The sequence below is a fragment of the Lactuca virosa genome, chromosome 2 (assembly GCF_052849685.1).
Source record: "Lactuca virosa cultivar CGN04683 chromosome 2, Lactuca_virosa_CGN04683_v6, whole genome shotgun sequence".
NCBI classification, from domain to species: Eukaryota; Viridiplantae; Streptophyta; class Magnoliopsida; order Asterales; family Asteraceae; genus Lactuca; species Lactuca virosa.
In genome coordinates, this window is record NC_136427.1 from 183,384,419 (window position 1) to 183,410,345 (window position 25,927).

The 25,927-nt window shown below is 39.1% G+C and overlaps 1 protein-coding gene across 1 annotated transcript; it reads left to right on the forward strand.

Annotated features, from left to right (window-relative positions):
- Positions 1-6,478: 6,478 nt before the first annotated feature.
- LOC145158014 (uncharacterized) lies at positions 6,479-7,869 on the forward strand. Its single transcript, XM_079076978.1, has 3 exons — positions 6,479-6,775; positions 6,824-7,308; positions 7,428-7,869. Exons 1-3 carry the CDS (start codon positions 6,479-6,481, stop codon positions 7,867-7,869), a joined length of 1,224 nt encoding a protein of 407 aa, XP_078933104.1.
- Positions 7,870-25,927: the final 18,058 nt, after the last annotated feature.

Below are 25,927 nucleotides of genomic sequence, written 5' to 3' on the forward strand. Positions count from 1 at the left end.
AATTCTTAACCCTGCTCAGTCCCTTCGTAAGCGGATCTTCTGGGTTATGTTCTGACGATACCCTCTTCACTACGAGGAGTCCCTCTTCCAACCGATGTCGAATAAAGTGATATTTTCTATCGATATGTCGAGATCTACCGTGATCTCTTGGTTCCTTGGTCAAGGCAACCGCTCCTTCATTATCACAAAAAATCTCCATGGGCTCCTTTATGGCTGGCACAACTCCAAGGTCTCCAATGAAGTTCTTCAACCATATTGCCTCCTTTGACGCTTCTCTTGCTGCAATGTACTCTGATTTGCACGTTGAATCAGCTATAGTTTCCTGCTTGGAACTCTTCCAAGTTACTGCTCTTCCATTGAGGGTAAAGAACCAGCCCGACTGCAAACGACAGTTGTCCCTGTCGGTCTGAAAGCTGGCGTCACTATACCCTCGCACCTTTAAGTCATCACTCCCACCGAGGACTAGAAACCATTCCTTGGTCCTCCGAAGGTACTTAAGAATGTTCTTGACTGCGATCCAATACGCTCTGCCAGGGTTCCCTTGATAAATGATGATCATGCTCAAAGCGAAGGCCACATCAGGGCGAGTACAAGTCATAGCGTACATGATTGAGCCAACTGCGGAAGCGTATGGTGCTCGGCTCATCTCTGTTATCTCGACTTCAGTACTCGGACTCTAAGTCTTACTCAACTTGGCATTACTCTGGATTGGTAACTCCCCTCTTAGAATTCTCCATACTAAAACGTTTTAGTACCTTGTCCAAGTAAGTATTCTGACTAAGTCCTATTAGTCTCTTACTTCTGTCTCTCACTATCCTTATTCCCAGAATATAGGAAGCCTCTCCGAGGTCCTTCATAGCGAAGCACTTCCCGAGCCAGGACTTAACCTCCTGCAGTGTCGGGATGTCGTTTCCTATGAGTAGTATTTCATCGACATACAATACAAGGAAGCTTACTACACTCCCACTGATTTTGACATATACACATGATTCATCTTCGCTTCGCAGAAAACCAAACTCTTTGACCTTCTCGTCAAAACAAAGATTCCATCTGCGAGACGCTTGCTTAAGTCCATAAATAGACTTCTCAAGCATACACACTCTATTAGGATGCTTCGCATTGACAAAACCCCCTGGCTAAGCCATATAAACATCCACAGCCAACTTCCCATTAAGGAAAGCGGTTTTGACATCCATCTGCCATATTTCATAGTCATGAAATGCAGCAATGGCCAGCATCACCCTGATAGACTTTATCTTCGCAACTGGTGAGAAGGTTTCGTCGTAGTCAACTCCAGGAGTCTGAGTGAAACCCTTCGCAACCAATCGCTCCTTATAAGTGTGCACGTTTCCATCCACGTCAGTCTTCTTCTTGAAGATCCACTTGCACCCGACCTTCTTACGACCTGGTACATTGTTAACCAAATTCCAAACTTGGTTTTCATACATGGATTGGATCTCGCTATCCATGGCCTCTTTCCACTTCGCAGACTATGGGCCTGCCATGGCTTCCTTATAGTTGTTAGGTTCGTCCATATTCAGTAATGTACTATCACTAATGAATGTATCCCCTTCCATAGTAATATCAAAACTATAAAACTGGTGTGGAACACTAACTCTTTCGGAACGTCTAAGAGGTAAGGATTCGTCAATCGGTTCAACCGGAGTTTCCTCCTCGGGTTGAGCGCCAGTGTTAGAGGTTCCTTCATCGCTCGACTCTTGAAGATCTTTAAGATCGATCTGCCTCCCACTGTCTCCTTGGATTATGAGTTCTCGCTCTAGGAAAACCCCTCTCCTCGCAACAAAGACTACATTGTCACTCGGTCTGTAGAAGAGATATCCAAAGGATTTTTGTGGGTAGCCGATGAAAATACATCACTCACTGTGAGGTTCGAGCTTGTCGTGAGTATCTTGTCTTACGAAAGCCTCGCAACCCCAAACCTTGATATGTGCTAACATGGGAGCTTTCCCAGTTCACATCTCGTGAGGTGTTTTGGCAACCTTCTTCGTAGGTACTAAGTTAAGGACATGAGCGACAGTCTCTAAGGCATACCCCCAGAATGAGATAGGTAGTGAAGCACGACTCATCATGGAACGAACCATGTCTAGCAAGGTTTGATTATGCCTCTCAGCTACACCATTCAATTGTGGTGTCCTAAGTGGCGTCAATTGTGAAACTATTCCACATTCCTTGAGGTAGTCGTGGAATTCAAGAAATAGGTACTCTTCACCTCGATCAGATCGAAGCATCTTGATTTTCCTGCCTATTTGATTCTCCACTTCTTGTTTAAACTCTTTGAACTTTTCAAAGGTTTCTGACTTGTGTTTGATCAAGTAGATATACCCATAGCTGCTATAATCATCTGTGAAAGTCACATAGAAGCGATTCGCGTCCCTTGTGGTGGATCTAAAGGGTCCACATACATCTGTATGCACGAGATCCAGTAAACCCTCACCCCTCGCACAAGTGCTAGTAAAGGGTGACTTGGTCATCTTTCCAAGTAAACAAGACTCGCACACGTCATCGTCCCTAAGGTCGAATGACTCCAACACTCCATCCTTTTGGAGTTGGGCTATGCGTTTCTTGTTGACATGTCCAAGAAGACAATGCCACAAGCATGCTTTATCCATACTATTAGAAGAATCCACACACAATACATCATTTCCTAAGTTATCTACAACCATCACAGTTTCATATATTCCATTACAAGGCAATGCTTCAAAATATAAAACATTATTAAAATAAGCATAAATAGAACCCTTTTCATTATCAAATGAATATCTAAAGCCTTGTTTATATAAACCATGAAATGAAATGATGTTTCTAGCCATATATGGCGAATAGAAACAATTATTCAAATTTAAATCTAAACCATTACTAAGCACTAAAGAATAAACTCCAATCTTGGTCACAGGCGACGATCTTCTGTTTCCCATGATCAGATTCATTCTTCCACGCTCCACATCCCTATTTCCTTTTAGTCCCTGCAAATCAGAACATATGTGAAAACCACATCCTGTATCAAGAACCCAAGAAGTAGCATGTGATAAACTATTAGATTTAATTGTGTAAATACCTGCGAAAGATGGCTTGATCTTTCCATCCTTGATGGCCTGCAGATATTCTGGGCAACTTCTCTTCCAATGCCCTATCTTGTGGCAGTGGTGGCACTCTGCCTCTTTGGGGTTTGAGTTGGGTTTAGCAGAACCAACTTTGGTTCCACTAGTAGAGGTGACATCTTGGGATTTTCCCTTGTGGTGGCCCCTTGAGGAGGCCTTCCTCTTCTTACCCTTCCCTTGCCCTATTGCCAAGATAGGGGCAGCAGGTGGAGTGGGAGGTGATGCACCAGATTTATCCTTGAGGTTGCTCTCAGCAGTCCTCAACAAGCCCTGAAGCTTGCTCAAGGAGACCTCTTCCTTATTCATATGGTAGGTGCAATTTGTGCACCTTTTTGCACACCTTTTAGTCCCATTTCATGCATCTATTTAGCATAATTGTTCTTCCTTTTCCTTGCATTTAATCATATTCATGTTAGTCTCTAGAACAACCTTATTTGCACACTTTCATGTCTTTTTCAGGTAAACCGGAGCTTGTAATGCGCTTTGGGAGGTGCCGGGAAGCATTGGTGAAGATTTCGGGATGATCGGCCGAAGAACGAAAAAGTTGGAAAAATCAAGTTTCGATTCGGAGTTAGAGGGGTACACGGGCCGTGTTGGATTTACACTGCAAAATCAACACGAGCCGTGTTGACCAAAATGGGAGCTGTTGACTATGCTGAACATGGGCCGTGTCAGTTTCACGGGTCGTGTCAGTTTAGCCTATTTTAAAACGGGCCGTGTTCGACCCAAAAACCAACTTTTGGCAGTTTTTCTTATCTTTCATATTACGGAAATTGGGTCATTTGGAGAGACATAGAACATATCAGAGCACATTTTGAGAGGGGATTTCGAAGGTTATTGCAAGGGATTGATCAGTAATCATTTGGAAACATTATTTCTAGTATTTGTAAGTTGTAATTGCACATTATTTCCATCTTTTATCCTTGTGATCTTGTTCTAGCCATGTGTGGCTAGAACCCTAGTTTATCCAACTTCATGTCTTGACTTCTTAGTTGTGATTTCAATCATATGACTTGATGTTTGCTTTATATTCTATCTAGTGAATTTGATTTTGATTTAATCGAATGTTTGGTTCTAATTGTGATTCTTATTGGCCATTTGAATTAGGGTTAGGTTATTCAAGTTATCTCTTTTTCAAAATCCGTAATTGTTTTGTGAAATTGAACAAGTAACAAGCACTAAACTGATTTCCATTGAATGAATTTAGTGTAAAGCTTATTCACACACTCTTACGCTCCCGAGCTGGTGAGGAGTATTGGGTGTTGTTGGGAACATTCACATAAAGTTTAATGCAATCTTTCAATCTAATTCTAAGAGCGTGTTTAGATTAGGTTAGTAAGGTTAGGGTTAATCAAAGAGCTTGTTTTGGTTAATTAATGTGGTGAATGGGAAGTGTTAGAGCTTGTTAACACTTTCAAGTACCAACTTAGATAGAATTGAGCAAATATCATGTTATCTTGGAATCACACTGCTAAGTTTTCATACATGAGGTTAGAGTCCTTACCATTTTTGAATTTAATTCACTCTCTTAGTTGATTACTTGTGTTTTTAATTTTTTTTTTTTAATTATTTCATTCTAAACCCCCCTCTTTACTGTTGGTAACCATAGTACCTTGCGCAAAGAGGTATAGACTAATTATCCTGTGTGTCTGTGGATCGACCCTGCTTTCCTTGTACTACCTTTTAGTGCAATATAGTGGGATTCTTTTGGAGTACATTGTACCCCTTTATTTGTTGGGTCTGACACGCCTAAAAAATTGGTGCCGTTGTCGGGGACACGGTGTTACTAATTGTTTTATGCGAAGATCTTTTCGAATAGGTACGCATTGCCAATTGACTCGGAGATAGAGAAGAGTGCAAAGAGGTTAAGGAAGCAAGCCAAGCTTCGTAAGAAGCAACCGGGCTCCGGGACTTCTTCATCATCTAACCCTCTAGTCATAAACATTTGGGAGGACATACCCCTCTCAAGTGTGTCTGCATCCGAAACAGAAAGTCTCTCACTCTCACCACAACCATCCTCACCCAAAAATACCACTCCACCATCTTCACCCACTTATAACATCCCAAACACTACACCCACAGAAACTTCAACAACTACTCGCACAATTGGAGATAACCATGGAGGAAATCCACCTGCAAACCCACCACCCGAACAAACCCTTCTTTAATGGTCGAGACAAGAGGTTACACAACAACCTCTTTGCATCACCTATCCGGCAGCCACAAACCTTGAACTAAAATCCGGACTTATCCACCTCCTCCCAACCTTTAGAGGCTTAGAAAACGAGGATCCCCACAATTTTCTCACAGAGTTCCACATTATGTGTGTTGGCATGAAACCATACAATGTCACGGAGGACCAAATGAAGCTTAGGGCATTCCCCTTTGCGATGCAAGATGCAGCAAAAGATTGGCTCTATGACCTCCCACCGGGGACGGTTACTACTTGGGTAGATCTTGCACGACTCTTTTTGGACAAATACTTCCCGGAGATGAAAGCTTCAGCCCTACGGAGGGAAATCATTGGAATCAAGCAACACAAGAGAGAACCTTTTCACACATATTGGGAGAGATTCAATAAACTTTGTGCCCGATGTCCAAAGTATGGAATCACCGAATACCAGCTCCTCCAATACTTCATTAATGGCATGACTCCAATGGAAAGAAGACTTCTAAATGTATCCAGTGGCGGATCTTTACCCGACAAGACTCCAACTGAAATCCGCAACTTAATCAAGAACATGGCTGAAGATTCTAAACATTCAAGCCATGATGAAGAATGGAATACGGATGCACCCCGAGGTGTAAAGGAAGTGCAAACACCTCAAATTGAAGCTCAATTGTCCGACCTTACAAAAGTGGTCATGATGCTAGCTAAAGACAAGGGTGTGCAGCCCACACCCCGCCCTTGTGGTATTTTCACTCAAGTGGGGCACCCAACCGACATGTGCCCTCAACTTCAAGATGAGGATTATGAAGAAGCGAAAGTCATGGGAGGTTATTATGGGTTAAACCAAAGGGGATATGAGCAACCACGAGGTGATCAAAGATGGAAAAACAATGAAGGTTGGGGAGGAAATCAACAAGGGAGTTATCAACCAAGTCAACCACATCAATACCAATAAAAACCACCTTTTCCACCACAGAACTTTCAGCCAAGGCAGCCACAACAGCCTCCTCAACAAGCGGGTTCATCAAGTATGTCCTTAGAGGACATAGTGAAGAGTTTGGCAACTAGTACACAAGCTTTCCAACAAGAAACAAAAGCAAGCATAAAGAACTTAGAGCAACAAGTTTCACAGCTTGCTACTTCCGTAAGCAAACTAGAATCTCAATGAAAGTTGCCCGCCCAAACTAAAATGAACCCAAGACATAACGTGTGTGCCATCACATTGAGAGACGGAAAGAGTTACAATGGTCCAAAAGTGTCGGTTGATCAAGAGGGAGAAGAAATAATGGTCGAAGAGGCAACCAAACAAGAGAAGAAGGACGATAAAACAACCGAAAAGAAGCCCTTCGTCACTGAGTATAAAGCCACGCCTGCTTCATTTCCTGAAAGATTAAAGAGCACTAAGAAAGAACGGGAGGAGAGTGAGATTATGCAAATGTTCAAAAAAGTTCAAATCAACATTCCACTTCTCGAGGCCATCAAACAGGTACCTAGATATGCAAGGTTCCTTAAGGATCTTTGTGTATCTTAAAAGAAATTAAAAGGAAACCAAATTATAACAGTTGGGGAGAATGTATCCGCGGTTTTGCAAAAGAGGATGCCCCCAAAGTGCAAGGATCCCGGTGTCATTACCGTGTCATGCAAATTGGGGAATCTTTATGTACCTCGAGCCATGCTCGATCTAGCTGCATCCATAAATGTCCTACCATATTCTATTTTTAAATCGATTGGTGTAGGAACATTGATCAAAACCGGCGTGATCATCCAACTTGCCGACTGGTCTTTGGTACACCCAAAGGGTGTATTAGAGGACGTGTTAGTGCTAGTCGATGAATTTGTTTTCCCGACTGATTTTTATGTCCTAGATATGGGAGATGATGACCCTCAAAGTTCAAGTTCCATACTTTTGGGTAGACCTTTTCTTAAAACTTCTAAAACAAAAATCGATGTCTACAACGGAACTTTAAGTATGGAATTTGATGGTGAAGTTATCAACTTCAATGTTCATGAAGAAAAAAGGTTCCTTCTGATGTTCAATCTGTCAATCTTGTGAATTTGATCCAACCCTCAACTAAAAAGGGTTTAAACTTGTCTAACAATGAATTTCTAGAGTTAGTTTTGTCATGAAAACTAGACAGGGACAAAGCCAAAGACCTTGCAAAGGAGTTCGATATGAATAATGAGGTGCTGGAGATTTTGGAGTTTATTGATGACATGAAGCATATGAGGATTGATGATATGAAACCCAAGCCACCCACTACCAAAGTCAAATTCCTTCCACCGGTGGAACAAGCACAAGATTCGGGAGCAAAAACTCCACCAGACCCTTTAAAGATAATACATGTCGAGAAGGAGAGCACTCAACCGGTCATCAACTCAAATAAACTATCGAAGAAGGAAGAAAAGGATTTGGTAACCTTGCTTAATAAATACCAAAGAAGGATCAAGTGGACAGTCTCCGATATTAAGGGTTTAAGCCCTTTTTGGTTTGTGCGAAAAAAGAAAGCCAAAGAAAGGTTGAAGGTTCCATTGAAGGAAGTGGCGAGAAGGTTGATGTGTTGGAAAGGCCCACATACTTAGAATGAAGCATATTCTGGGGCCAAGTCGAGCCAACGACTTAAAACAAGGGCGGCTAACCGGGAGGCAACCCGGGGGTATTTTTCTGTTTTCTTTAAAACCATTTCCGTTTCTTTGAAATTTTTAGTTTTTAATGTTCCAAATGTGTTGCAACATGTTTTTATGCCTAGAAAATGAATCTCGGGCTCCAAAAATATTCACGGATAGCTTGGGGAAGATGAAGAGGAAGTTCTCACCACAATTGGATAGGTTCCAAGCACGATTTGGTAAATTCTTTCCATATATTTAATCGTTCATATTTTGCTTAAAAATTTGATTGGTGTGCATTTGTGACTATTTTGGACTTTTACCCGACCTGACTACCATCCCCCACCACCTTTCGGTGAGTAGGTTGTTCCACCCTCTCCGAGCATCGGGGACGATGCCTATCTTTAATCTTGGGGAGGGGTAGAGTTGTACAATAGGTTCATCCATGCATTTGAAAAAAAAAAGATTTTTATTCCATGTTTGTTTTGATCCAACCCAAGGCAGCCTAATCTTCTAAAAACAGTTGAATTGGTAAGTGAGTCGTATGCCTTGAGATTAGACTTGTTCTTTTTATTGAAAAATCTCAAAGCAAGCTAATTGCACATGAACACACCTCCCGAAGCTACTCGTGCAAAACAGAAAATGAAAAGGTTGTCAACACCGGAGCATAACGACAGGTATGAGTCAATATTTGGGACACGTGACTGGTCTTATGAGTAGTAAGTGCTCAATTGGTCCCAAAATGCCAAATTTAAGAAAACATAAAAAGCATATAAAATCTCAGTGTCCCGAACCTTCCAGCACTCTAAAAAGTCCTTTCTACTAATTTCCTGTTATATACCTTGCTTGGGGACGTAGTTTCCAACTATACTTACGGGTCTTTGCATGTTGACTTCAGTCCCCCGAAAAATGTCTTAGAAGCCCCTCACGGTAATAGACCGTGAGATGCCCCATAATAGCAAAGTCAAGGACAGAAATATAAAGAAATAAGCCTAGCAAAAATAATAATAATAATAATAATAATAATAATAATAATAATAATAATAATAATAATAATAATAATAATAATAATAATAATAATAAATAAAAATAAAAAAAATTATGAAGTTAATATGTGACCTTTGGAGCTCGAATAAGTAAACTCCGAGGGGTGTTCTAGATCTAATCGCCTAAAGCTGAATTGTTTGGGACTGATTGGGTTGAAAGTTCGCTACACGGGTTCCATAGAAAGTCATGAACTTAATAATAACAAAAAAAATTAGATATGTATAGGTATCCAAATAAAGCTAATTTGTGGCCTTTGAGGTTTGGGCGAGTAAACCCGCGAGATCACTTTAAATCTAGCACACTAAGGTCATATGGTCTGGATGTGTTGGTTGGAAGTCCGTTACATGGATTTAAAAGAAATCCATGAGCTTTATTTGTAGGAAAAACATAATTAGATAGTTTGTATATATTTATTTTTATAGTTTAATTGAATAATATATTTAGGAAAAATGCTTGGCTGCAAAAAGATTCCCTTGGACTTGGACTTGAACTTATGACACTGGGACTGACTGTTAATTACTTTGACTAGTGTAAGTGGTTTGAAATTTGCAACCAATCTGGGTACATTTTAGGGAATTCTTAGAAAATATGTTTTAGAAAAAGATTGTTGTTAATCAACAAATAGTTGGAGTCGGTCATTGTTACATTTTGTAAAACAAAGATGATTGAGCATATTTTTGTCACATACATTTTCACAAGAGTAAGACCATAATGTGTTCCATGAATTGACTTGATGCTATTGAAAGGGAACAAGTGTTGCTATCTTTGATTCTGTTGAGTTGCGTTAGGGAGTGGCCAAAGTCTTATTTCTATTGTCATATAATATTTTGAGATCAATGCCAAGTTGACTCAAGGCACGACAGATATATTCTCAACTATGCTACAAAAACGAGGTTAATTGGGTTGAATCTTTTTCATGATTGTTTTGATTTTTGCATTAAGTTTCAAAAGGTTCTTGATTTTGATATTTGTTTCTTTTCTTTTCTTTTCTTTTCTTTTATTTTCCCCGGTCTAGATTTTTCTTTTTCTTTCTTGAGGACAAGAAAGGTCTAAGCTTGGGGAGATTTGTTAGGTGCAATTTGTGCACCTTTTTGCACACCTCTTAGTCCCATTTCATGCATCTATTTAGCATAATTGTTCTTCCTTTTTCTTGCATTTCATCATATTCATGTTAGTCTCTAGAACAATCTTATTTGCACACTTTCATGTCTTTTTCAGGTAAACCGGAGCTTGGAATGCGCTTTAGGAGGTGCTGGGAAGCGTTGGTGAAGATTTCGGGATGATCGGGCGAAGAACGAAAAAGTTGGAAAAATCAAGTTTGGATTCGGGGTCAGAGGGGTACACGGGCCGTGTTAGATTTACACTGCAAAATCAACACGGTCCGTGTTGACCAAAATGGGAGCTGTTGACCATGCTGAACACGGGCCGTGTCAGTTTAGTGCAAATCAACACGGGCCGTGTTGGCTGCTGAACATAGGCCGTGTCAGTTTAGCCTATTTTAACACGGGCCGTGTTCGACCCAAAAACCAACTTTTTGCAGTTTTTCTTATCTTTCATAATATGGAAATTGGGTCATTTGGAGACACATAGAACATATCAGAGCACATTTTGAGAGGGGATTTTGAAGGTTATTGCAAGGGATTGATCAGTAATCATTTGGAAACATTATTTCTAGTATTTGTAAGTTGTAATTGCACATTATTTCCATCTTTTATCCTTGTGATCTTGTTCTAGCCATGTGTGGCTAGAACCCTAGTTTATCCAACTTCATGTCTTGACTTCTTAGTTGTGATTTCAATCATATGACTTGATGTTTGCTTTATATTCTATCTAGTGAATTTGATTTTGATTTAATCGAATGTTTGGTTCTAATTGTGATTCTTATTGGCCATTTGAATTAGGGTTAGGTTATTCAAGTTATCTCTTTTACAAAATCCGTAATTGTTTTGTGAAATTGAACAAGTAACAAGCACTAAATAGATTTCCATTGAATGAATTTAGTGTAAATCTTATTCATACACTCTTACGCTCCCGAGCTTGTGAGGAGTATTGGGTGTTGTTGGGAACATTCACATAAAGTTTAATGCAATCTTTCAATCTAATTCTAAGAGCGGGTTTAGATTAGGTTAGTAAGGTTAGGGTTAATCAAAGAGCTTGTTTTGGTTAATTAATGTGGTGAATGGGAAGTGTTAGAGCTTGTTAACACTTTCAATTACCAACTTAGATAGAATTGAGCAAATATCATGTTATCTTGGAATCAAATTGCTAAGTTTTCATACATGAGGTTGGAGTCCTTACCATTTCTGAATTTAATTCACTCTCTTAGTTGATTACTTGTGTTTTTAATTGTTTGTTTTAATTATTTCACTCTAAACCCCCCCTCTTTACTGTTGGTGACCATAGTACCTTGCGCAAAGAGGTATAGACTAATTATCCCGTGTCTCTGTGGATCGACCCTGCTTGCCTTGTACTACCCTTTAGTGCAATGTAGTGGGATTCTTTTGGAGTACATCGTACCCCTTTATTTGTTGGGTCTGACACGCCTAACATTAATGTTGCGACATGTATAAAACTTACCATCTATACGTATACAGAAGAACTCTACAATGGAACATAAGGTTAAAATATTATAGGAGTATTTTAGGCACTATATACTAATAACAATTATGTAAAAACAAAAGAACCATTGTTGGTAGAACTATAAATATTAAGTGTATATTACGATTATATATAATTAAGGTTATATAGACTTAGAATATGTGATCTAGCTTCATTTCCTGTTCCTTGTTTGGTTGTGGACTTAGCGCATGGTCATTTAATCGAAGGTCTATTATACCCAAGTTATATATAATTAGTATACACTTTGTAGTTATAGAAGTACCCAAAACAAGTCATACAGAATTCATTATCTATTAACTGTAAGTTTCTCTCGTAGAAACTTGTATTTGCAATCTATCGTTACTAATTATATTCTATATCTCTTATATCCATATTCTCGCTTAGATAACAATGGTTGGATTCCATCTACCCGGAGACCCGTACTCTCCCAATGAGGGAAATGGAGGATGGCTCGATGATGAGCCAGAAGAGAATCCTATAATCCCCTTAGATGATGATTTTGCAGAAAATTTTCCTGAAGATATTGATTCAGAATTAGAAGCCTATAATCCACCACAAGTTGCCCAAAATCCCAATCCACGACAAAACTTCCAAGGCCCGACGCCTCTGTAGGCGGTAAACTTAGATTGGTGGAGTACCGAATAGGGTCAGAACCATCCTTACCAAGGAGACCAAAGCTTTTACAATCTGAACACAGGAGTTTTATCAGACAGAGCCCTCCCAATGTTAGTTCGTCGTGTAGCGTGTAATGATGAGCAGGGAAGAGTTGCTATCAACCGAGTCATGCAGGTTGATGCGGCTACTGGAGTCAACACCGTTCACATTCGTAACTTAGAAGACAATCATTATGCGACAAGGGATCGTACTAATTTCTTACTGAGAGAACTGGCGGCATCCCAAGCCGAAGTCAGAGAACTACGAGAATGACAAATAACACAAGATAGGCGTATGTGCGAAATAGAACGTCAGCTAGCCAAATCCAGGGCCGGACCTAGTAGGAAGTAGATTATACTCTACTCGTTCACTACTTACTCTTTTGGTTACAGCGTAAGTCTTCGGATATGTTTTAGCGTTATTTTTCATGGTTTCTCAGTATGACCGCAGAAATTTCATTTTCGGTAGGTCGGTTTAATGACGATGTTTTTCTAGTATTATGGTGTATTGTAGACATGTATAAGGTCAAGTTTTCCAAACTCTATGTACTCAATATACCAATACAATCGACATGCATTTCCATACTCTTTGAAAAATAACCACTCAAATTCATATTATCCTGTTGCAAGTTGTACTTGTAGTAGACTTCTATTTCCAATTCCTTACAAGATTCATATTGAACTAAGTGTTTTTTTCAGAGATATCATATTCATGTTCACTCTTGATATCTTACCATATTTTCATCTTTTAACTTTTATAGTAAAAGATGCCTCCACGGAGAAACCCAAGGCGTGTCAATGTTAATGAAGCGCCAACACCACCTCCTCAATTTGATGTTGTCATGTTTCAGGCGGTGGTCACAGCAGCTATCATAGCTGTTATGTCCCATATAAATACCACTGGCGCTAGTAGATCAGGAGTTGGTACGCATCCCTCCAACCACGGCGAAAGTCACGGGCACTCACAAGAGTGTACCTATAAGACTTTTCAAACGCCAAACCCCGGACCTTTAACGGGACTGGAGGAGTGATGGCGTTGAGGCAATGGATCGAGAAAACTGAGGCAGTCTTCGAGATCTGCTCTTGACTGGAGGGTAGCAAAGTCAAATTCGTTGTTTGTACCTTTGCTGATAGATCCCAAACATGGTGGAATGTCCATGTTAAGTCACTGACCTTGGTAGTGGCTAACTCTATAAGTTAGAATAACTTGAAGACCATGCTGATGTGGGAGTACTATCCGCTGGATGAAATTCAAAAGCTTGAGCAATGTGACAACCCGAAAAAAAATTTCTTTTAAAGCTCAGCCAGTCAACCCAACAACAGAGTGTCAGACTCATTGGTAATGAGTTCTATCCTGGTTAAAGGTCATTCTAAGGAGTTTAAGCCTAGTACACTTAAGGAATAAGTGTTAGAATGTACCTGCTAAAGACACTGTACAACAAATCAAACATTAACCTCATTATAAGGAGTTCACGGCCACAAAGCCAATGACTTTACGGCCGTAAACTCATGTGGCCGTAAACTCCAGTGTATATATATGGTCCTTGATCATTTCCAGCCATTTCTCACATTCCAACCTCAAGAACACTCCATTTCTCTCTCAACTATCAACCCGATCTTCACTCGAGATCTTCAAAAACGTAAGTGTTCTTTCCTTGGTTTGTTGTTACACTTCATCTACTAGCTACACTTTTTGATTTCATCCATGGAAACATTCATTTCAACTAGATCTTCAAATCTTTAAGTTTCACCAAGAACACACACTAGTGTTCTTGGCCAAAATCGACCCTTTCAAGATTCTATATCGTAAGTACTCTTCCCTATACCTGATATATAGTTAAGGTTCATGCTTAGAACCTTGAAATCATCAAGAATGCAAACCCAGAAGGAGTTTACAGCCAAGCAATCTCCCTTGGCCGTAAACCCCTATAAAGGTGTCATTTTGGCCCTAAACTCTTCCTAAGGCTTAGATTCGAGGCTAGAACACTCCCATGTGCTTTGTAAGACCTTGAATCATCCCCAAACTCATCATTTAGAGAGTTTACGGCCAGGAGTAAACTCCCTTGCCCGTAAACACCTCAACACTCTCCATAGAGTGGGTCTTTCACATCCTTGTGTAGAGCAAAAGTCCCTCAAGCTTCCCTAGCCTTCAAACAACCTAATATGCATCTTTGACCATGAGTTTATAGCCGTAAACTCCCTTGGCCATAAACACATGGCCGTAAACACCAAACCATGGCCTTAAACACTCCTTAGTTGAATCACATGTGATTCCAACACTTGGCCAAAGTGTTTCCTAGTCCCGGAAGGTGTTTCCTTGCATATGGTTGCTTCCAAAACACTATATTGATGTCAGTATATGCCAATATATGTCATTTAGCACTTGTTGTGTCTCGGGACTACACTCGTGGAACTTCTCATCCTTACACGCGTATTCGTTGAATCACCCGAATCAGGTGAGTTCATACCCCGTAATGAATCTTTTAACTGTTTTAAATGTTTTAAGGGGAGAATAGAAGTTGAACACAATGTTAATTGTGTAATTGTTTGTTATAAACATTTTAAAAAGGATAACTTATGTCAATTATAAGTTGTCAAAACATTTCAAAAACTCTTTTAAAGTTATGTTACTTTATAGTTTCACCAAAACTCCGTTTTAAAGTGTAAGCATAACTTAGTAGATAAAAGAGTCTTTTCAATAACAGTTCAAGGAAAACACTACTAGTAAACTATAATAGGTATAGTTCAGAGTCAGTTAATACACGAGTCAGAACACACTATTATGAAAAACAATACACACTATACACTATACAAGAGAGTATACTATACACTAGTACAGAGTGAACATTACTACACTATACAAACATTTGAATACTATAACTAGAATGTGCCATACTACTTCTCGATACAACACTTCATTGTTGTATCACCTTGTAACCATAGTCTCCTGGAGGGAGAGCGGGCATTGTGTGTATAGATCTATACGGGACAGACATTCCTACACCCCGACTTCTAGCTACAGTCCCAGCCAAAAAGGCCAAGGGGTGACAGAATGTTACCTCACTACATATGACACCAGAGGGTCATCAGTTATTCAGCCGTCGATGAGCATGATTACATACGAGTTCACATTCAAACCTTTAATTAACCAATTTAGAATTAAAGGCAAACAGACTCCCCGAGGTGTGTTGTACATTTAATACTACATGGAGTCTGCATTTTTATCACTTTTACCCAGCAATGTCACTGCTGGGGTAAAACATTATTTTCCCTATTACATTTACTTTGAAATCTTCTCATACATTCGTTAATGTATAAACTCTAATTAGTTAATGAGAGTCTCACTCGGGAAAATACACACTCATACAAGAAACAAACATACATAACAGTTGAGGCATTGGTAGAAGGATACGTTTAATAGAAAGGACCATAACGCTAATCTTATGATGCTTTAATGTATACATAAAAGGATACATATATATCAATAGGATCCGACAGGTAATAGGATGTGTGTTCTCCGCTTCATTTCCTGTTCCTTGTTTGGTTGTGGGCTTGGAGCAGATTCATCCAGTCTATTATCTATTCGATTCTAGATATATATGTCCAGTATACATTGTGTCATCATAAGGGTACCAGGTATGGGTCAAGTCGTAGGACACAGAGTCAATGCACAGCTTTCTAGTACAAAACATACTTCCAAATCAGAACGTTTAGTTTACAAAACTAGAAACTTACCAGTTAAGGGTATAATCCATTTTATTAAACCAGTATAAACTCAAAGGACCTTAGGTGACTAACTCTATAATACTTTAGTTTATACAGCTTGGTTATATATCATTAATACCTAATAGATAGTTGGATGTGTGCTTTCCGCCTTACTTCTTGTTCCTTGTTTGGTTGTGGGCTTAGGGCAGATTCACCCAATTAACTCTCTATCCGATATTAGATCATATATAGCCAGTATAAACTTAGCGATTATAGAAGTAATCACTGTGGTCACCATGTTATTATAAGAAATAAGGCTTTTCTTAAAGATTCTTTTCATTCAAATACAAAGGAACTATTACAGTTAACTCTGTGAGTACCAAGAGGATACACTAGGGTTATATACAATAAGGATCTAACAACCAATGGGATGTGTGTCATCTGCCTCATTCTCTGTTCCTTGTTTGGTTGTGGGCTTAGGGCGGATACACATCGATTGTTTGTTTACTCTGAGTTTTATGTAACTTGTATCCATTTAGTACACATAGAAAGGATTGTAGAGTCATTTTACTTATCTTTCTTCAAGGCAGGAAATATAGGATTTCCTGGAGGAACAGGCGAACTTTTCTAAACAGAACTTACAACTTACTACATGATACAACTACATTTTTTAACAACATTTTACAACTTACTTACATCACTAAAATCTTATGAACTCACCAGCTTAATTGCTGATAAACTCTTTCAAATAACTTGTATTCTCAGGAGCCTAGTAGACAGGTACTCGTGCTGGGATTCAGAAGATGGAGCAGTATAGCTTCAAGTCTTGTTTGTTATTTGCTTATATATTCTATGTTTTGTGAACACACCCTTTTTAAACACTTTCCTTCTAATGAAATGGTTGTTTATTACTTGGTTACTATGATTGATGTCTTGTGATACTAAACATGACGTCCTCCACCCCAGAACGTTTCCGCCGTTCCGGTTTTGGGGTGTGACAGATTGGTATCAGAGCATTGTTTATAGTGAACTAAGTATATCAACCAATAAAAGATATACAACTATAAAGACAATGGGGCTTAAGTGCTCTGGATAATGGTATATTTTAAGAGTATAAAAATAAGTTATAAAAATATACCTACTTGCTTATACATGTATACATACTAGACCAAGTATCACAAGAAGAACAGAACTAAAAGTATTTAAAGGTTGAACACTGTCGTCAAACCTGAACAGTTATGTAATCATAGCTAGGATAAATATAGCCTGATCAACTATATTCATTCGAGATGTGACCGACATGTGTTTGGGAGTGATGTGGTGTTGCAACAGTCTTAAAACTTACCGAATACTAAGTCAAGAGAATACTAGAACAAGTACATTTGAGTTAGAATACTATAGGAGTATTCTATGATACTATAACACTATAACAAGTTCAAAACATACCAAGTTCATTACATTAGAATACTATAGGAGTATTCTGTGACACTATGACACGATAACAAGTATGAAACATACTAAGTACCTTGCATTAAAATATTATAGGAGTATTTTAGGCACTATAAAAATAACTTACGTGATAACTTAAAAGACCCTTACGGATAGGTCTATAATCTTGCAATGTATACTTCCAAGGTTATATATAATTGAGATTTTATAGACTTAGAATTTGTGATCTATGCTTCGCTACCTGTTCCTTGTTTGGTTGTGGTTTTGGAGTTGGATCACTTATTCGAAGGTCTATCTAGTCTTAAGTTATATACAACTTGTATACATTGTGCAATTACAGGAGGACTCTATAAGGATCACCCCATAATGTTACACTTAAATCTCATAGATTCTTTAGACACTTCCATTCTTGCACGACAAACCCAAATAGATGTAACCACTTCCTCATAGTAGACAACAGAAGAGTCCAGGAGGAACAAGAACAAGTTCATGAGAAGCTTTCAAAGAGGGATCAACCGAAGTAACCAAAACGCCTTACACGTCACACTAATAAATAATAATCTTGTTAACTTAATGAGCGAGTGGAGACACTGCTCACATTATGTGTTAGGATTATTTTCTTACATGCAGCTAGTAACAGTTATTCAGGTAACATATATTCATTCGAGGACAACCATTTCAAATTCATAGAGTTTATTTGATATAGACTCTTTTATGAATTGTTTCTAGAACCCTGTGGAAGTCAAGACCCGATACACTCAGAACTGGGATAACCTTGTCTTTTCAGCTTTCGGCTTGTATCCATTGCTTTAGACTTATTCCATCTCATCTTTGTATTCTTTTAGCAAAGATGCCTCTTCGCAAATCGAACAGACGCACTACTCCGATAACTCCAACTCAACCGCCACTACCCCCGCCACAGTTTGATTTAGCTGCTTTTCAGGCAGCGGTAACGGCAACAACGACAACCGCCCTAACCCAAATTCACGCAAGTGGTATCGGTGGATCTAGTAGCAGTTCTCACCTAAAAAAACACGGAGATATCCACGAATACCCGCGGGAATTTATATATAAAGACTTCATGAGCTGCAAACCCAATTCCTTCGACGGAAATCGTGGAGTCATTGCTTTGATGTAATGGTTCGAGAGGACAGAGTCGATTTTCGAGATCTGTTCGTGCCCCGAGGGAAGAAAAGTGAAGTTTGCTCCCTGCACCTTCTTCGGCAGAGCCTTAACATGTGGAATGGCCATGTTAAGTCACTGACTTTATCAGTGGCAAACTCTATGGGCTGGGAAAACTTGAAGGAAATGATGATGAGAGAGTACTGCTCAAGGGGCGAAGTACAAAAGCTGGAACAAGAGCTATGGGAGCTCAGGATGGTTGGCTCAGACATAGTGGCCTACACTAACAGGTTTAGCGACTTGGCAGCACTATTCCCCGGGATGGTTACCCCGGAGAGCAAGAAGATAGAAAGATACATTTGGGGTCTGACTGCCCCGACCCGAGGAAATGTGTTGTCTTCTAACCCAGCCACATTCGTTAGTGCAAAGCACCTGGATCAGCGACTTATTGACTATAAAGTCCACCACGGCGTAGAAGTCCCGGTTTCCAAGCCATCGAGGGAAGGGGACTATGGACAGAAGTCGGGGAACAAGAGGAAGGAGGAGCGAGCGAGTACTATGTACGCCGCCACAACACCTGCTACTCCAGCACCAGCCAGTCGATATGCTGGAACCCTTCCGAAGTGTGGGAAGTGCAACTACCACCACACCGAAGTATACCGGAAAATACAGTGTCTGAACTTCCACAGAATGGGACACACAGTCCGTTTCTGCAGGGCACCGGGTCAACCGATCTCCCAAGTCCCCAGAGTTGAAGAAAACCAAGCCTGCTATGGCTGTGGTGAGACTGGACACTACTAGGAGGACTGCTCGATAACAAAGAACTCAGGCGCGGATGGAAGAATTCTGATGATCATCGCAGGAGAATCAACCCCGGAGTCGTCGACGAGCAGCGGTACGTATCCGAAATAGTAATTTCTTTGAAAAACTTATTTATATTTATATAAGATTAAAACTTGGGGATAACACCTAAAAGTAATTATAATAACTCACTTTTTGAAATAAGTCACAACATTCAAAAGAACTAAGAGGCCTGTTTTGAGAAGCTACGATGGCCAGTATGTACGTTAAGGGTTGTGCATAGCTAAGATTTTGTAGGCCCAGAGTGAGTGATTCCGCCTTAATTCCTGTTCCTTGTTTGGTTGTGGATTTGAGGCAGAGTTACTCAGTCGACCGTCCAATTCATCTTAAAATATTCATAACTTGTATATTCAGGGCGATTGTAGTGGTACCAAGGAAGATCTTAGTTTAAGCATCGATACTAGTTAACAATGCACTTTCGAGGTATGTACGCGCACATCGCAGTACGATACAAAGAAGTGTTAACATCAGGGGAAAAACAGAAAGCACTAGAACATTCACTAAAAGTACATTTTCGAACGCACTAAGAAGTACATTATCGAAAAGACTAGGGATACATCATCATATAACATACGTTTCTTTCAAATTGTCCAAACTCTATTCAGCAAAGAGTCTGTTGCTATCATTCGTCATGAATTGGCGTGGTCCTCACCATACTAAGTTCATATGTTTCTATCGCCTCAATCGGCAAGTCCGACCTAAACCTCAGTTTTATCTTTCGTATTCTAAACCTCGAAGTACTCGTGCGAAGAGTACTTTGTCCTCCGAAACCTTATCGTCAGATGCCCGCAGACCTTTCTGAAATACCACACGTCCAGCTAACCAAGTTCAAGCACAGGGGCTAAAGGAAGAATATAGCCCACCCATCACAAATCAGTGTATACGCGAGGGTGGTATATGATTATGATTACACAGATTTAGTATGTGTGTTTCCGCCCTATCTCCTGTTCCTTGTCTGGTTGTGGACCTGGGGCAGAGTCGCACATCTGACAGTCTTACTAATCCTAATTATATACGACCTGTACACGAGGTAATGATAGATGGGCCAAGTACGAATCCTATCATGAACACCAGGGCAAAGTTGCCAGGTCTATGAGTAGGTATTCTGCAAAGCAAAGGAACGCAACCCCAGTAGTGCTACTAAGAAAGTTAATTTCGGGACGAAATTCCCTCTAACGGGGGATGATGTGACAACCCAAAAAAAATTTGCTTTTCAAGCTCAGCCAGTCAACCCAACAGAGTGTCAGACTCATTAGTAATGAGTTCTAGCCTGGTTAAAGGTCATTCTAAGGAGTTTAAGCCTAGTACACTTAAGGAATAAGTGTTAGAATGTACCTGCTAAAGACATTGTACAACAAATCAAACATTAACCTCATTATAAGGAGTTCACGGCCACAAAGCCAATGAATTTACGACCGTAACCTCATGTGGCCGTAAACTCCAGTATATATATATATATGGTCCTTGATCATTTCCAGCCATTTCTCACATTCCAACCTCAAGAACACTCCATTTCTCTCTCAACTATCAACCCGATCTTCACTCGAGATCTTCAAAAACGTAAGTGTTCTTTCCTTGGTTTGTTGTTACACTTCATCTACTAGCTACACTTTTTGATTTCATCCATGGAAACATTCATTTCAACTAGATCTTCAAATCTTTAAGTTTCACCAAGAACACACACTAGTGTTCTTGGCCAAAATCGACCCTTTCAAGATTCTATATCGTAAGTACTCTTCCCTATACCTGATATATAGTTAAGGTTCATGCTTAGAACCTTGAAATCATCAAGAATGCAAACCCAGAAGGAGTTTATAGCCAAGCAATCTCCCTTGGCCGTAAACCCCTATAAAGGTGTCATTTTGGCCCTAAACTCTTCCTAAGGCTTAGATTCGAGGCTAGAACACTCCCATGTGCTTTGTAAGACCTTGAATCATCCCCAAACTCATCATTTAGAGAGTTTACGGCCAGGAGTAAACTCCCTTGGCCGTAAACACCTCAACACTCTCCATAGAGTGGGTCTTTCACATCCTTGTGTAGAGCAAAAGTCCCTCAAGCTTCCCTAGCCTTCAAACAACCTAATATGCATCTTTGACCATGAGTTTATAGCCGTAAACTCCCTTGGCCATAAACACATGGCCGTAAACACCAAACCATGGCCTTAAACACTCCTTAGTTGAATCACATGTGATTCCAACACTTGGCCAAAGTGTTTCCTAGTCCCGGAAGGTGTTTCCTTGCATATGGTTGCTTCCAAACACTATATTGATGTCAGTATATGCCAATATATGTCATTTAGCACTTGTTGTGTCTCGGGACTTCACTCGTGGAACTTCTCATCCTTACACGCGTATTCGTTGAATCACCCGAATCAGGTGAGTTCATACCCCGTAATGAATCTTTTAACTATTTTAAATGTTTTAAGGGGAGAATACAAGTTGAACACAATGTTAATTGTGTAAATGTTTGCTATAAACATTTTCAAAAGGATAACTTATGTCAATTATAAGTTGTCAAAACATTTCAAAAACTCTTTTAAAGTTATGTTACTTTATAGTTTCACCAAAACTCCGTTTTAAAGTGCAAGCATAACTTAGTAGATAAAAGAGTCTTTTTAATAACAGTTCAAGGAAAACACTACTAGTAAATTATAATAGGTATAGTTCAAAGTCAGTTCATACACGAGTCAGAACACTATTATGAGAAACAATACATACTATACACTATACAAGAGAGTGTACTATATACTAGTAGAGAGTGAACATAACTAAAGTATACAAACATTTGAATACTATAACTAGAATGTGACATACTACTTCTCGATACAACACTTCATTGTTGTATCACCTTGTAACCAGAGTCTCCTGGAGGGAGAGCGGGCATTATGTGTATAGATCTATACGGGACAGACACTCCCACACCCCGACTGCTAGCTACAGTCCTAGCCGATAAGGCCAAAGGGTGACAGAATGTTACCTCACTACAAATGACACCAACGGGTCATCATTTATTCAGCCGTCGATCAGCATGGTTACATACGAGTTCACATTCAAACCTTTAATTAACCAATTAAGAATTAAAGGCAAACAGACTCCCCGAGGTGTGTTGTACATTTAATACTACTTGGAGTCTGCATTTTTATCACTTTTACCCAGCAATGTCACTGCTGGGGTAAAACATTATTTTCCCTATTACATTTACTTTGAAATCTTCTCATACATTCGTTAATGTATAAACTCTAATTAGTTAATGAGAGTCTCACTCGGGAAAATACACACTCATACAAGAAACAAACATACATAACAGTTGAGGCATTGGTAGAAGGATACGTTTAATAGAAAGGACCATAACGCTAATCTTATGATGCTTTAATGTATACATAAAAGGATACATATATATCAATAGGATCCGACAGGTAATAGGATGTGTGTTCTCCGCTTCATTTCCTGTTCCTTGTTTGGTTGTGGGCTTGGAGCAGATTCACCCAGTCTATTATCTATTCGATTCTAGATATATATGTCCAGTATACATTGTGTCATCATAAGGGTACCAGGTATGGGTCAAGTCGTAGGACACAGAGTCAATGCACAGCTTTCTAGTACAAAACATACTTCCAAATCAGAACGTTTAGTTTACAAAACTAGAAACTTACCAGTTAAGGGTATAATCCATTTTATTAAACCAGTATAAACTCAAAGGACCTTAGGTGACTAACTCTATAATACTTTAGTTTATACAGCTCGGTTATATATCATTAATACCTAATAGATAGTTGGATGTGTGCTTTCCGCCTTACTTCCTGTTCCTTGTTTGGTTGTGGGCTTAGGGCAGATTCACCCAATTAACTCTCTATCTGATATTAGATCATATATAGCCAGTATAAACTTAGTGATTATAGAAGTAATCACTGTGGTCACCATGTTATTATAAGAAATAAGGGTTTTCTTAAAGAATCTTTTCATTCAAATACAAATGAACTATTACAGTTAACTCCTCGAGTACCAAGAGGATACACTAGGGTTATAAACAATAAGGATCTAACAACCAATGGGATGTGTATCATCTGCCTCATTCCCTTTTCCTTGTTTGGTTGTGGGCTTTGGGCGGATACACACAATCGATTGTTTGTTTACTCTGAGTTTTATGTAACTTGTATCCATTTAGTACACATAGAAAGGATTGTAGAGTCATTTTACTTATCTTTCTTCAAGGCAGGAAATATAGGATTTCCTGGAGGAACAGGCGAACTTTTCTAAACAGAACTTACAACTTACTACATGTTACAACTACATTTTTCAACAACATTTTACAACTTACTTACATCACTAAAATCTTATGAACTCACCAGCTTAATTGCTGATAAACTCTTTCAAATAACTTGTATTCTCAGGAGCCTAGTAGACAGGTACTCGTGCTGGGATTCAGAAGATGGAGCAGTATAGCTTCAAGTCTTGTTTGTTATTTTCTTATATATTCTATATTTTGTGAACACACCCTTTGTAAACACTTTCCTTCTAATGAAATGGTTGTTTATTACTTCGTTACTATGATGCATGTCTTGTGATACTAAACATGACGTCCTCCACCCCAGAACGTTTCCGCCGTTCCGGTTTTGGGGTGTGACAAGCAAGAGCTCTGGGGTGTTACTATCGTTGGTTCAGACATAACAACCTACACAAATCGATTCTGCGACTTAGCTATCCTATGACCAGAAATGGTTGCTCTAGAGAGCAAAAAGATTGAGAGGTACATCAGGGGGCTATCGCCCCAGGTTCAGGGAAGTGTTATTGCTTCCAGGCCTGTTATTCTTGATAGTACCAAGGAGTTGGCACAGTCCCTTATCGACCATGGAGCCCGTTAAAACTTAAAGGTCACTGCTCCAGAACAACCCAAGGGAAAAAAACAAATGTAACAGTAAGAACAACAACAACAACAACAAGAAAGCCTGGAATAAAAGAAAGGGCAAATATTCTTAGGAACCATCGAAGAAGCAACAAGTAGTGGCGGTTCATGTTGCTACTGTACCTGCTGCTGTTCCTGCTAACCCTGCACCAGCTAAGCCCTATGTTGGTAATCTCCCCAAATGTAACAAGTGTAATTTTCACCACAACAGAAATTATCGGGAAATGCAGTGTCGTATGTCACACCCCCAAACCAGAATGGCGGAAACGTTCGGGGGTGGATGACGTCATGTATAGTATCACAACCATTGCATTACAGTAATCAAAGTAAACATAACCATTACATTGAATATATATAAAAAGGTAATTACATCTGTTTAATTCTTGACTTTATACATCAAAAGTATAATAAAATGAAAAACATGTGACTCTATACGCTCCGTCTTCTCAAAAACTCCAGGAGTTACCTGTCTACTGTTTTCCTGAGAATACAAGCAGTTTTGAAAGAGTGTCAGCATAAAGCTGGTGAGTTCATAAGCGATGTTTTTGTAATGAAAACTTGTTGATAACTCGGCAAAAATGTTTGAACGTTTCCAAGAAAATCCAATATTTTCTAACATGTATAAGTTGTTACTAAATCTCATTGAATGTGTTGTGTATTGTTTGATTAAATAAGAAACCACTGTTAGGATGAAAAACCTCGATTATCACTAGTATATATAGTACGTTCGGAAAGTTCTGAAAACCGTAATATGTATAGTAGTTCTATTACTTTATAATAAAACTAATTAAAGTTATTACCGTTCATACATTGATCGTATATTCTTAGTATCAAATTTATGAGTTGTTATAACCATACTTGACCATTGAATTGCATGAACGACGTTCTTCAGGCATTGGAATTGAAACGACTTTGTCACCCAGGCCTGCCGGCCTAACTGTAGCTAACAGTTATGGTGCGGGATTGCCAATCCTGTATAGATCTATACACAAACTCACGTTCTCCTTCCAGGAGACTCTGGTTATAATCTCAGGACTTTTGTTAGTACTCAAATAAGTATGCGAAGAATGCTCACTCATAAAATGCTATACTAACGATTACATGTAGAATAAAATGAATCCATTGAATTTCGTTTGTTGTCTACATAGTTCAAAAACTACACTTTATATAGTTTATATTTCTGGTTGCATTGAATCTTTGTATTGTACATTGATATGTTAATTGTTCCATAAACTATACCTATTATAGTTTATATGTTCATTTTGTGCATTCAATTCATGTTTTACATTGAAAGTTCTGTGAATATGATGAGAAACTCCCCTTATGCTCAGCATAGTACAAAAAGGGATAAAATATCTATATGTTTTATGAAAGTATAGAAAACTGTATGATTGTATCAATTGCATCCGTTTTAAGTTTATTGAAGTCCTTTTGTATAAGTTTCACAAAATCATTTATGTTTGGCTTGTATCCCCCCCTGAAAATGTTAAAAACAGTAAAGTCATAGGGGTATGAACTCACCTTAGGTGGGTAATTCGATTTAAAGTTCGCGTAAGGATGAGAAGTTCCACGAATGACTTCCCGAGGCAAACGAGTCCTAACGACATATAATGGCATATATAGGCATGTAATTAGTGTTTTAAACAACTAACATGCAAGGAAACACCCTTAGGGAC

Excerpts from the sequence above, each read along its gene's own strand:
- LOC145158014 (XM_079076978.1), top strand. The coding sequence starts at position 6,479 with ATGAACCCAAGACATAACGTGTGTGCCATCACATTGAGAGACGGAAAG. Across the intron at positions 6,776-6,823 it reads TTCTCGAGGCCATCAAACAG|AAATTAAAAGGAAACCAAAT; the intron begins GTACCTAGATAT and ends GTATCTTAAAAG. Across the intron at positions 7,309-7,427 it reads AATGTTCATGAAGAAAAAAG|GGACAAAGCCAAAGACCTTG; the intron begins GTTCCTTCTGAT and ends AAAACTAGACAG.